Source organism: Lynx rufus, unplaced genomic scaffold, assembly GCF_022079265.1.
Source record: "Lynx rufus isolate CCGP_SWC_20201006 ecotype Redwood Valley unplaced genomic scaffold, mLynRuf1.p SCAF_2, whole genome shotgun sequence".
In the NCBI taxonomy this organism is placed as follows: domain Eukaryota; kingdom Metazoa; phylum Chordata; class Mammalia; order Carnivora; family Felidae; genus Lynx; species Lynx rufus.
The window spans coordinates 38,146,093-38,160,101 of NW_025814834.1; the positions used below are offsets into that span (position 1 = coordinate 38,146,093).

General features: G+C 44.8%; 1 protein-coding gene across 2 annotated transcripts in view; it reads left to right on the plus strand.

Annotated features, from left to right (window-relative positions):
* The first annotated feature begins 1,678 nt into the window (after positions 1-1,678).
* ANKRD44 (ankyrin repeat domain 44) overlaps positions 1,679-14,009 on the plus strand; it is a 325,289-nt gene continuing 312,958 nt past the window's right edge. For both annotated transcript variants that reach the window (XM_047083714.1, XM_047083715.1), the window contains exon 1: positions 1,679-1,886. In XM_047083714.1, the coding sequence (XP_046939670.1) occupies positions 1,860-1,886 (27 nt within the window). In that variant the 5' untranslated portion in view covers positions 1,679-1,859. The remainder of the gene's footprint in view (positions 1,887-14,009) is intronic.

The following is a 14,009-nucleotide window of genomic DNA, read 5'->3' on the forward strand; positions in this document are numbered from 1 at the left end:
AGTGGTGAAGAACTGCCTCACAGATATAACAAATGCAATTTATTTTGTGTTTGAAGGAGGACTTGAGAAAAACATTCTGTCTCTGAGCATTCCTGAGGATGGAGGAGGGGGAGCCAGGGGCATGTTTTCTTAGTTCCTTAGCCTGTATGATCTGAGTCACAACTTCATGGTTAGATGAGGATGCTAAGCAAATGTTACCCCTCCCTTCTCTCCTCTCCCACATGGAATCTTTGGAGAGGCTCTAAAAGTAGGAGGAAGAATCTGTATTTGCTTTATGAATGAATGAAGGGTGGTTATTTGGTCTTAACCCAGAACTCTAGCACTGGTTTGCTGTTCAATGCAGGTTTGCTCTATGGTATGCCAGGGGCACATAGGGCCACCTGGGAGCAGTACCCCACCCACTTGCCTACTTACCTCCCTCCTTCAGAATCTCAACTCTTGTCACTTTCTCAGGGAAGCTTGCCCTCACCCACCAGTCTGGTCTGATTCCTTTGTCCTGGATTCCTTCAGGACATTCCTTCCTGACAATTCCTTCAGGACAATTCCTTCATTGCCCCCCCCCCCCCCTCCGTGATCCCTTATCAGTTTATGATTAGACTCCTTAGCTGTGACTATGTGGTTTATGCAGGACACCTACTAAGACTAAGTATCTTCCCTGTTTATGCTCCCTGCCTTTCATATTGTGCCTAGCTGGCATGTGGTACAAAGTAGACACTCAGTACATAGTTGTTGAATGAAAAAATATTTGCTACAAATTCCAGAAGTATCAACACTTACCATGATTTATGTATATTACCATTGTATTTGTATCCCATGCTTTTGACAGCCGAATCTTCTATTTGTGGAAGAGCATGGTAACTGGATTTTGTAGAAATGAATGAGTCAGGACTGGTGAAAACACTCAAAAGCTCCATTAATTTTCTTTTCTTTTCCAGTAACTCTGCTCTACCCTCCATCTCCCCAAGTCAAAACCCAGTGTTTGAACTTAACCGTGGGGGTTTTGTGTGTGTCCAGCTGGAAGGTAACTGGAGAACAAGGTGGAAGGGCTAGAGACCCTGTCCCCCACCTCCTAAGTGACGAACACTCGCTAAGGAATGACAATGTGACCAAGGCCTCCCCCCATTAAACAAAGAAAGCCCCAGAACCACAACCCCGGACCGAGGTGGGATAATTTGGAGTGCTGGGTAATCTGGTTCCGAATTAGAGGGAGAGGTTTAGGAGAAGTGAGACTGCCCCAGTCTCTCAAGCTAAAGTTGGTGGCCTGTGAGTAGCAGCCTTTCTTGCGCCTCCGGGTGTGTCCACCGGGCTCGCTCATCAGGTTGTGTCCGTGAATGTACGTGGGTATGAGATGCGGCTAGGCAGGGCCACGCTCAGCCCCAGGGCGGGAGGGGGGGCTTCTGTAACCGCGCACGCCCTTGGCGCCACAGGGCAGTGGGGCCGGCACGCCGGGGCGCAGTGTGCAGGCGCGGAAAGCAGGCGGCAGTCTGGCCCCACGGCGCGCCGGGCGCTGGCTCAGGCGAGCTCTGGGGGCCGCGGGCTGCGAGGCCCGGCTGCGGGCGGCAGGAGGCAGCGTCGGCCCAGGCGGCGAGGCAGCGCGCGGTGATGTCAGTGGCGGCCCGGCTGGCAGCAGCCGGTACTTCCTGTATAAAGGCGGGCGGGCTCGGCTGCAAACCCCACTAGCCAGTGTCAGCCTCTCGGCGGGAGGAGGAGGCGGCGGAGGAGGAGCAGGGGGAGGGCTGTCAAATTCGGGAGCCAGATTTTTTTCCCTTCCCCTGGCAATCCCTTCCGCTTCCCCGGCTCCTGGCGTGACATCTGCGGACCCGGGACCTGTATGTGTGTGCGCGCGAAGGAGCGGAAGAATGGCAGTGCTCAAACTCACCGACCAGGTAGGGGGCGGCGGCGCGGGCGGGCGGGACGCGCGGGCGCGGGGCGGCGCGGAGCCCCGGCGGGGGGATGGGGGCGCGGCGCGGAGCGCGCCCGCGAGCTGTTTACTCGCGGCGAAGGGGAGGAGTGTGTGCGGCCGCCGGCTGCTCCGAAAGCCGGCGGCTGCGGCTCTCCTGCCCTGCGCCGTCCCCGCCCTGGGCCGTCGGAACTGCGCGCCCCGCTCGGTGCCCGCGGCGCGCCGGGGGGCTGGGGAAGGGGCCGGCGGGCGCCAGGCGCAGCCGGGGTGCTGCTCTGCGGGTGTGCACTGGTGTGCGTAGATGAGCGCGGGTGTGCGCTGTCCGCGGGCCCGGGCTGGGCAGGGGGAGGGGAGGCTCGAGGTGCTCCTCCGGCTCCTACCGTGCTGCGCAGCGTGGGCTCCGGCAGCCGGTGCCGGCGGCCGGGAGGCTCGTCCGCGCCGCGGGAAGGAGGGAGGTGTATGGAGAGGGAGAAAGGATCGCAGCCTGGGACCCTCCCGGAGCCAAGCCAGAGACCGGCCCAGACCGCGGCTCTTGTGTGGTCGAGCTGTCTTTATCCGTTTGACATGACAGCCTGACTTCCTCTTTAGTAGACCAGAGGTTGTGTGTGCGTGGTGCGCGATGGGGTCCCTTGGAGACGGCGCTTTTGGTTCTGGCCGGTCTGTCCCAGGAGGAGAAGTCCCGGGGCTCCACTCACAGCGGTGAACCACCCTCTCTGTGCCTGTGTGTGTCAGTTTTGTTGCTTTCCTGGCTCAGACACCGCACAGGGCAGCTCTGGAGTGCTGGTTTGGAGAAGTGGGGTTATTTGCTGACTCGGCTGACAGTCCTTGCTGCAGGTCTGGGGAATGGAAACACCCCACCTTTGCAGACTTTGCTGCTCTTAGGATATTGACACTCATAGGCGCACAGCCAAGTTGCATGATAGAACTCTGCAGCTTCTTTCACGAAAAAAGGAGACAGCTTGTTTTTTTCCCTTCTGCCATTTATTTATGGATAGTGAAATGAACACTGCTTGGGGTCCTGGTTGGCACAGAGTCAATCTTGACTTTGACACCCTATCAAACATGCCATTTCTTGATATTTAACATCTCATACATCTTGAAGGGGTTGCATTTGTTGCTTTGCTGTCCCCAGTTAGAATCCAGTCAGGACATTTAGATGCAATCAATCACCAGAATGATTTGCTTTCATATCTTTGAGAGTCACATTTCTGGTTTGTTTTCCTTAAGTATTTACAGGCATTTTTTTTTTTCTTTCTGTGGAGGAGAGATCACTGAGTTAAAACTCATGTTAGCCTTAAATTTAGCAGGAAGAACAGCTGGCAATTGTGATGAATCTACTTGTTCCCTTTGGTTCCAGAGCATTTAAAAGTGTAAGTTGATATTAGGATTCTCTCCACCTTTTAGTCACATACTTTGACAACTGTTAGACATTTGCTTTTTTTCAATCTTCCAGTTTTAGTCTGTTTTGGTCATGTCATCTTTGCTGGTCCAAGTTACTATACTTGTCTCTTAATTCCTAAGTCTTCAAGTACAAAAAATGAATCTAATGGACATTATTATTATCACATACGCAACAGAATTTCACAGAGAACTTTAGAGTTGGAAGAGATGCTAAAGACAGTCCTTCATTTTTTTAAATGAAGAAACTGAGATCTGAACAAGTGAAGCGTGGGATCTTGAAGGACCACAGCTGTTGGCCTGTATTGCTGAAACTAACTCCTGTCTCCTGCCTTCCAGGCTTCTGTGCTTTTTGCTAGTGGTTGTAAGACACCTCTGTCTTTTCATTGGGTGTGTTAAAAGGGTTACAAGAAGTTATCCGCTCCTAAATCAAGATCAACAGTAGGGGAAAGTGTATTTCTTGGTCTTAGAAAGAAAGTTATTCTTCAGGATTTATCAGAGTAGGACTTTCAAAGATGTTTGTCTTTTAAAATGTTTTGGAATACATCTCCTCCCTTCCCCAAAGAAACTAGTATCGTTATGGAGAAAAAAAGTCATGTAACCTGCATTTGATTCCATCTTCAAATGCATCAAAGGGGTCTAAGGAGTTTTAAGACTCAGGAGCATCTAAGAATTGCCAGCCCATCTTGGGACAAGGCCAGAAGAAGGCCGGGTGAGGAGGTGGTCTGGGCTGGGTGGAGTCGTGAGCAATAAAGGTTTCTGTGTGGCTTCAAGTCCAGGAAGTGTGTGATCTTTCTTGCCTTATATAGTCTTACCTTTCAGTTTGAAACTAAATTCTTAGACGCTGGTTCCTAACCTCATCAAGGCTTAAAAACCCTTTGCTTAAATCCGTACTTAGCAAGAGTTTTGCTCCATCCTTTGGGTAGGGGGCTGCTTGCTCTGAGTCTCTGCCTTAGAGTTTGTAGAGGAGCACCTAACTCTCCATTTTGCTGCTGGTAAAACAATCACTTCTCAATTCCTCCCTCACCTTTTTTTTTTTTTTTTTTTTTTTTAACATTTATTTATTTTTGAGACAGGGAGAGACAGCATGAACGGGAGAGGGTCAGAGAGAGAGGGAGACACAGAATCTGAAACAGGCTCCAGGCTCCGAGCTGTCAGCACAGAGCCTGACGTGGGGCTTGAACTCACGGACCGCGAGATCATGACCTGAGCCGAAGTCGGATGCTTAACCGACTGAGCCACCTAGGTGCCCCCCTCCCTCACCTTTTAATGCCCTATTTGTGAGGTGATTCTTGATTTTTGCCATGGCTTTTGGATTTTTAGCTTGATATCCTGATTTCCCTGACACATTCTTGTTGTTGATAACCTGAATCACAAGTTGTCTTGGTTTGTTTTCAAATGTGCCTAAAAGAAAGAATGTAAGAAGATGACATTTCCTGTCCTGCTGGAGTGGGGTGGAGGAGCTTATTGGGTTGATGGGAGTCCCCACCTCTACAGTCAGCCCACACTGGCACCTCAGTGGACCAGGAGGAGACATCTTTTCTGAACTCTGTTTTGGGAGAGTTTTAAAAGGGGACAGGCAAGTGTGATTTTTAGTTTTGTTTTTGTTTTTTTAATTTAAATTACTTTTTTTCTTTCTTTTTTTTTTTTTTACTATGAGAAGGAACTGAGAGCTGTTGCTACAAACAAACTTAACATTTAGCACTTCTGCATTTGTAACCGTGTCTCTTCTGTTTTCCTCTTCACACAACGCATACCGTTTTTCTTGCAGTGTTCGGGGGACCAAGGATCCTGGTTTGCCAACAGAGGGGTTTCCCAGGATGTAGGACTTTCAGTGCTAACACTGGGAAAATTCTAGGCAAACCAGGATCAGCAGCATAGAACACACTCACCTATGTAATTAATATACTAATGTAATTGTTTCCTCCTAGAAGGACATTAGAAGGTTTCTTTATATCTTTGATAAAGTGAGGTAATTTTAAGTTTGGGAAAGAAAGTTCTATTTCATACAAATGTAGTGCCTTTTAGCTCAAGATAGCCATGAAACTCCTTGAAATTTTATTTGCTATTGAACTTTTGGGGGCTGCTCTTTATGTCTAGTTAAGGTACTCTCGTGATTTTAAGTGTCTGGTCATATCTTCAGCCTGCCTCCGATTCCCTCCTCACCACCCCGCCCCCCCCCCCCAAAAAAAAAACCAACGTTTTTCAAAGTTATGAAGCCAGAATGGTGAGCTGTTTTGGACCTTTGAAATGTTCACTATTCTTACCTGAATTTGCTAGTGACAGCAGAATGTCACCTCCATCTCGAGGGCTGCCTGTAGACAAACTGTTTCAGCAGGTGGCCCTTTATGGAGCTTCCTGCCTGGAGGCCTTCTGGCTAGATGTCCCCTTGCCAAGTCCTAGCTCACACTTGAGTCACCCATGTCCTTGCCAAAGGCAGTGGCTGGCAGCCGTGGCAGTGGCAAGAAACTAGAAATCCTGTAACTTTGATTTCTAGCTCGTAGTGTGGGGCCTTGGGACACGTGTATTTTATAGGCTGCTCCCATCCTTCTGTCGCTCCCTAGGGCACTGGGTCTATAGCAGGCACTATGCTGCAGCCCTGCCCTCAGCAAAGATGAAAGGAAAAGAAAGGCTTTATTCTTTGGGCCCTTCTTTAGTTGTTTTGGGATCCAGTCACATGATTTGGGGAGAGCACTCGAGGACTGGTGTTTCCTGGCAGAGACCTAATAATGGCTTACATTTATTGTGATCTTCTTGTATGCTGAGCCCTGCCATGAATCACGCCTCTTAATCCTCATGCCATGCTAGGAGGTAGGTGGCAGTGTGATTCCTATTTTATAGATGAGAAAACAGAAATAGGCTAATTGACTTGTTCAAGGTCATACACCCACTAAGTGATTGAGCACTGTGTCCTACCCTGGCACACTGATTGCCCAGGTGGGGCTTTAACCACAAGGCTATACTTTTAATAGTCAGAAGGTCTATGCGGTAGTAGGACTTCTGGATGCCTGCTCTTATTTAGGAGGAAGCCACTGGGCTAGCCCTACTCCCTGCACTCCACCTAGCTCTTGGGGCCAGACCTACTTCTGTCAGAGTTAGGAGCTCCTCTGAGGCCTCTCCTCCCAGCAGCCTTGGACCTGGCTTACCCTGTTAGCTTCTCCACCTCTCCACCCTGGCGAATGACCTGTTGATTGGTAGCTTGGGGAATTTTTTCTTGGTCATTAATAAATAAACTATGATCATTGTAGGAAAATCAGAAAGCTAGATTAGCAAAAAGAAACAGTTAAAACCATCTTCAGTCTCTGTACTCAGAAGTCCTCCTGACATCTTGATATAGAAGGAAACTTCTAGTCTTCTAAGTAGCCAGATAAAAATTTTAACTTTCTGCATGATAATATCAGTATCTTTCTCTTGACCACAAAGCTAACAATTCTGCTCTCTAGACCAGTGACTTTTCCAAATAAACTGAATTTATGCTTCTCTTAAATAAATGACTGGCTGCTCTAGTGTAAACCCAGCAGCACGTACTTTTTTTTTTTTTTTTAAAGATTTCAGCTTTTACTTCCTCTTTTTCTCTAAACAGAGAGTAAATATAAACTCCAAAAAGCACAATTGTTTGTGCCAGAAACAGGACTGAGCTATTCTTTAAAAAGACTTCTATTTCAACAATATAATATGATTTTTTTTATAGGCTGAAGTACAACATGAAATAATTTTTAAAAAATAGGGAGGAGCTAGAGAGATCTGATAGTCCTGTGGTTTTAAAACTTTGTAAAGCTATGGCTCTCCTTTTTTTTTTTTTTTTTTTTTTTTTTAAGTAAGCTCTTTCAGGGTGCCTGGGTGTCTTGGTTGGTTAAGCATCGACTTCAGCTCAGGTCATGATCTCACAGTTTGAGTCTGAGCCCTCAATCAGGCTCTGTGCTGAAAGCTCACAGCCTGGAGCCTGCTTAGGATTCGGTCTTCCTCTCTCTCAGCCCGTCCCCCGCCTGCACTCTGTTTCTCTCTTTCTGTCTCAAAAATAAATAAACATTAAAAAAAAATTAAAAAGGGGTGCCTGGCTGGCTCAGTCGGTTGAGCATCCGACTTCGGCTCAGGTCATGATCTCACGGTTCGTGGGTTCGAGACACACATTGGGCTCTGTGCTGACAGCTCAGGGCCTGGAGCCTGCTTCGGATTCTGTGTCTCCCTCTCTCTCTGCCCCTCCCCTGCTCACACTCTGTCTCTCTCTCAAAAATGAATAAAGATTAAAAAAAAATTTTTTTTAATTAAAAATACTAAAGTAAACTCTTTGAACTCCCTACCCTGAGATCAAGAGTCACATGCTCTACCGACTGAGCCAGCCAGGCGCTCCCTCTGGCTCTCCTTTTTGTTTTCCTCAAAGAAGATTCCATACTGAAACTTAATATATAAGAGATTGGTGGCAGTAGCGATCCCTGAAGCCCTTTCAAAGATTATTTGCATTTAATATTATTTGAAAGCCTTTTTGTATGAGAAACCTACTGGTAACTGATTCAGTGTTCTTTTCCTGACATCATGTTCTCAGAAAACAAATGTTTATAATTATTGTAGATGATTAAGTTTTACGTAGAATTTGGATGATCATGTCATTTTTATTCATTCTGAGGCAGCTTTGAGAATGATGGGTGTATTATTAAATATTAAGCTGGGAAAATAGGTGTGAACCAGGACTGTCCCAAGTAAATCTGGACACATGGTCACACCACATAGACTGTGTTTGTTCACCTTAGGCTTGACAGTAGGTGAATTAGTGACTAGTAGACCAGTCACTCTCTTTCGAGTCGCGTTTACACTGGAGCAGGTATTACAAACATTGTTTTTTAACCTTATGCAAGTCCAGAATTGGAAAATGGCTTCCATTTCATACATCAGTTCTGACCAGTTGGTTGAGGGGTTGCAGAAGCGCTCTGGCTCTTGCAGCAAGGGATGGGGGGAAATGTAACAACTGACTGTCAGTGTTTGCTATGAGTATAAGATAAGGGAGAGGTGGCCTATGTTGTTAGCCAAACCATGGCAGGTCAGATTAACCTCTGTGGGCCTCCAGTTCTTATTTGTAAAATGAAGAGGTTGGACTGGATGTCTTTCAGGTGTCTTGGCTCCTCCCTCTCTCTCTGTGACTCAGTCCCTTTGTTGCGCACAGTTTGTGCTGTAGTCTTCTTCACAGATGTGGCCATGGAGGGTGTATTCGCAGATGAGCTCCAATTTAGCTTTCCAGGCAATAAAGTCAGAAAGTTAAGTTAGATTCCAAAAGAAGGTTGTAACCGATGTCAGTGGTTTAGGAACTGATTCCTGCCCTGTGACCACCTTCCACCTTCCCCCTTCCCCCTATTTGATAGATAATCCAAGATTGTTTATTTTCTAGAGCATCACTTTTATTGATTACTCCATTAGCACCCTCTTACCAACATATTTACCTTCTACTTGATTTCAGAGGTATTTTCTCTCATCAGTGTTCAAGTCTGTAAAAGAGTTGGTAGCCCAAGAGGTTGAAATTAATGATCAAAACTCTAGTCTTTCATTATGATATTCATAATTTTTAAGAATCTTTTTATTGTCTCTCCTTTTGAAACTGAAAATTTATCTAGCGCCCTGCTGATTGGACCAAGAAGTAAGAAGTGTATAGTCCACTTTTGGGTTATTTCAGGCTTTGCTAAGTCAATGCTTGCTTGTATTTCTTGGTCTTCATGTACCTGTAATTCCCCCACTCTCACCCTTGTGAGTCATAAGCACCCCAGTGGAACTTTCTAAGAGATCTTTAATACCAGGAGACCATTTTACCCCAGGGGAGCCTCCAGAGCTCTTGGTAAAACTAAAGAGATTTGTAGGAACATCTGAGGCCTAGATATACAAAATTTCCTCACAGTTTCAATCTGTCTCAAAGGTTGCAATGTTAAAAAAGAAAAAAGGGTTTTGTATTAAATTGCTTTTGTTTATTTAACACTAGATTGGGAATCAGAAGACCTGGATTTTCCTCATGGTTCTTTTCTTTTTTTTTTTATGTTTATTTATTTTTGAGAAAGAGAGAGACAGCGTGAGCAGAGGAGGGGCAGAGAGAGAGAGGGAGACACAGAATCTGAAGCAGGCTCCAGGCTCTGAGCTGTCAGCACAGAGCCTGACGTGGGGCTCAAACTCACCAACCGTGAGATCATGACCTGAGCTGAAGTCTGACGCTTAACTGACTGAGCCACCCTGGCACCTCCTCATGGTTCTTTTTCTAATACTTATATGGCTTTGGGCAAATCCTGGCCTTAGTTTCTTTGTAACATGGGATTTCATGGGTGAAGAATCCTCTGCATTCTTTCAAGCTCTAACATTCTAAGAGAATGCCCCAGATACCTCTTCTCAACTTTGGGAATCTGGTTTGAAAAGTATCTGCCTTCCATCAACTTCTGTTCTCTCCCTTACCTTTCCCCTTACCCTCCCAGGGTGGTGGTGGCCAGTAGAGTTGACCAGGTCTGAGAAATATACCCCATGTTCTGCCTACAGGTCAGGGGTCCTTTCCCCAAGAATGGCATCTTCTAGCATACTTCTAGAAGTAGTATAAGGTTTCAGGGAGGGGTGCAGAACCCTGTGTTTGTCTATTGTGAGCTGTGCTGAGCTCATGCCTACTTTAGCCTTTCTCATTTGCTTTAGCAGATGGCCTGGGTTCTCCCGTAATCCTGTTTTATTGAACTCCATAATAACATTTGGGTCTAACAAGTCCATTTCCCAACTGTTGGACCCAGATAATGGATTCGGTTGACACAGTGACCACAGAATTTCTCAGGGAGGGAATTCCTACGTGCAGTCAACAACTCTGTATGTGTAGATGTACCCAGTCGATGGAGGAAGCTTGTTTTGCGATGTAAGCCTGGCAAGATGAAGAGAAAGATAGGAAGTGAGCACAGGAGAAGTGTCATAACAGAAAGCCAGGTAGAGATTCAGGTAAACTGGGACCTGTCAACTAACCCGTTATTGTTAAACAGTAGCCTCCCAAAGCCAGGTGTGCTTTTGCCCCAGGGCTGAGCAAGATGGCTTATTGAGTTTGGGAAAGAAAATGTCAGAATTCGTATTTCTTTGAAAACCCTTTAAAATTTTTATTTTTGTGTTTTTAAAATCTATATTATACTCCAGTACAATAAAAATCCTCTTAGCTCTGTCTCCTACTTTTTACCACCTGGCCAAACCACCACGTAGACTATTCCAGCAGCCTTCTGACTGGACGAATGCATCCAGCCTTGACACCTGACTCTCAACATAGCCATCAGAGTGAGGGAATTCTGATGCTCAGATCGTGTCATTTCTCTTCTCAAACCCTCCCACGTGACACCAAGGAAAAGCTGAAGTCACAGAGTGGCATCCTCCAGGTCTCCTCCACTCACCTATCCGGCCATGTCTCCTCGTGTCCTCCCTTGACGTTCCTGCTGCCTGTGAGCATCTCCCCTAGAGATCCACACGCCCACCCCTTTCAGATCTTTACTCAAATGTTACCTTTTCAGTGAGTCCTTTCCTGACCATGCTGTATAAACTGCCTATGCCATATTTCTGGTCTCCTTTCTTTATTTCCTCTCCATGGTACATATCCCTTATACCATATATTTTATCTTTTTATAAAAATAAAAACTTGGGGCGCCTGGGTGGCTCAGTCGGTTAAGCGGCCGACTTTGGCTCAGGTCATGATCTCGCGGTCCGTGAGTTCGAGCCCCGCGTCGGACTCTGTGCTGACAGCTCAGAGCCTGGAGCCTGTTTCGGATTCTGTGTCTCCCTCTCTCTGACCCTCCCCCATTCGTGCTCTGTCTCTCTCTGTCTCAAAAATAAATAAATGTTAAAAAAAATAAATAAAAAAAAAAACTTATGTGTAGAGGAGATAAAAATAACAGGGCAAAGCTTTTTGTTGTTTTGTTAGCTTGGTTCATTCACTAGTGTAACTTTGGCACTTACAAACAGTATAAGGCGCATAAGTAAATGTTCAATGAATATTTGTTAAATGGCTGATATAAATATGTATGTGTGTCTGTGTGTATATCTACACGTTCAAATGTTTTTACTCATAAGGTGCTCAAATAAACAAACAAAAATACTATTGTAAACAGAGCTCCCATCTGTACACTGGGGTATTGGATTTCCATTCAGACAACATTCAGAGAAATTTTTCTTCCCCATCGAAAGATAAAAGATCACATATTGTCTTCTTTTCTGGTTATATGTCTCCTCTTTCTAAATTGAACTTTCAGTGGTGGGGATGGGTTAGCACTGTACTTGGTTCTCAGGGGTTCCGTTTCTTTTTAGGGAAGGTATCAGAGTGACACTAGGAAAAGGGAAATGTGGACCCTAAATATCATGGGAAAGGATGCTCAGACCCATTGCTAAGTGGACCTCTTTTATGTATTCCAGCAATCAAGGTCAGTTTAATGAACCCCATCTCCAAGGTAGTGACTCTGATAGAGTCCTCTGCTCTCCCTCTTTCCATAAAGGATAAGAACAGGTACAACAGAAGAGTTAGAAACCAGACAGCAAATTGGGAAGGAGATAAGACAATAATCGTGCTTCATGTTATTTAATCCCGACAACGTCTCTACAAAAGAGTGGCTATTACCATTCCACTTTACAGATGGGGAACACGAGAACTGAGATTTGAAGTAGTCTCTTTAGGGCCTCATGACTCCGGGGTTCACACCTGGGCAAGCTTGTCTCCACAGTGCACATTCTTAGCTGTCACGCTTCTGGCCTCTTGAGACAGGTGTAGTATCACAGGAGGCCCTTTTCTTCATGGAGCTTGTGGTGGTTACAGATGGTATTGCATGCCTTGTGCATGGAAGGCCCACATCAGATATTTACTGAATACAACGTGGCATATGAAACAGCTCTCAAAGTAGGTATAGTGCAGGTTTAGACTACATTGTGGGGGTACTTCTTAGGAACTACAGAAGTCCAGAGATGGGCATAGTTACTAAGAAAGGCATCAGGGAGCTGGAGGGAGTCCAGTGATCCTTGAGGAAGGGAACGATTTTAGACAGCGTATGAGGGTGAAAGGCATCCCAGGTGAGTGATGTGCCATGTACCTGTCAGGTAACCTGAAGACTGGCTTTACTGAAGCAGGGGGTTCATACTAGGAAAGCATAAGAGGAAAGGAAGGAAATAGTCAACATGCATCCTGGATAGAAATGGTATTTGTGTATTAACAAATCTTTCTTACTTGGCTTCTGATAGGTACTACGTGTCCTCTCCTGGAGGCATAAATTGTGTCTGGGCAAAACTCATTATTTCCATGTGTTGTGTAGGCATGATATTTGAACAATGAATTTATATTGCTATCTTGTACTAAAAAGTATTGATGCATAAGGTGAGGTGTTACCTTATGGGTCTTTCTGTCTCTACCATACCTCCTACTTGAAGGGAATATTGTACACATTCTTGTTATGGCAACATTTTGTGGATAAACATGTATCCTGGAGTATTGAACTTCATTGAAAGAGGCTGGATGGATGGTCTTCATGGTACAAGACACTGACAGATTAATGTAGTAGGTGTGGAGAAGGCCTGTTTTTAACCTTTAAGTTTTTATTAAAAATTACTTTAAAAATCCAGACTATTGGGAATCTATAGAAAAAAAATGATTTCATTTCTTAAAAAAAATCAATTGTGAGAAAAAAAGAAAAAGAGGGAGGGGATGGGGGAAATATATACATCACTGAGAATTAAGTCCCGTATAAACTAACTGCAGTGAATAGATTTAGATTCTGATTCAGACAAACCTAAAAAACACATTTCTGTTAGACAATTGGGGAAATTTGAATACTGCCTGGTTATTTGAAGATTTAAAGTGTGAATACGGTATTGTGGTTATGTTTAAAAAGAAAGTCTTTATCTTACAAAACAAGAAAACAAAACCACAAAACCTTAGCATTTGTCCAGGGCACCTAAATATTTTAGTGACTCACTCTTTTGGGAAGCTTTTTTTTTTTTCTTTCAGTTTACTTCTTCCTGTTCTCTTTGTGTCCCTTCTAAGCTTTCTCCTCTCACCTCAGAGAATGTCTTCAGTAGAGTTGTTAGAATCCTTGATTGTTAGAAAGCACACAGTTCTGCCAGTTTTGTTGCCTAAATAGGCAACTAACTCTGAATTAGTTGTGAAACTTACCCATCTATTGACTTAGTTTAAGTGGCCTTCATAACTCATGTTAGATATTTGAGTATCTGCCTTAAAATCACATCTCTGGTGCCTTTTTGAAGATCTAGATTTGACTATCCTTGTACAGTTATTTCAGTGTGAGGTATGTCCAGGGGAATTTAGTTATTAGAGTTGTCCCAAATCACTTTGTTATGTTACTTTTTCCTTTTTAAATTCCAGTTAACATACAGTAATATATTAATTGCAGGTATACAATATAGTGATTTAACATTTCTGTAGGTCACCTGGTGCTTATCACGATGTTACATTACTTTAAAACCATGTTTCCATTTAAACTGAGTAGGTTTAAAAAACAGCAAGCAGTTATAAGGTCTCAGTCTTAATGACTGAGTTGCCACGCCCCTTTTCTTACCTGAACAGGAAGTGAATGTTGGTTATGGCCCCCAAGGATTTCAGTGTTGCTTTAGGCATGCTGAGATATCTGTGTTTATTTCTACAAGTGTGAAAACCCTTCCCTAGCCTTCTTGATGGAGCGCAGATTTAAGAATAGACCGGAGGCTTGAGAAATGGCCAGTTGCAACTTGA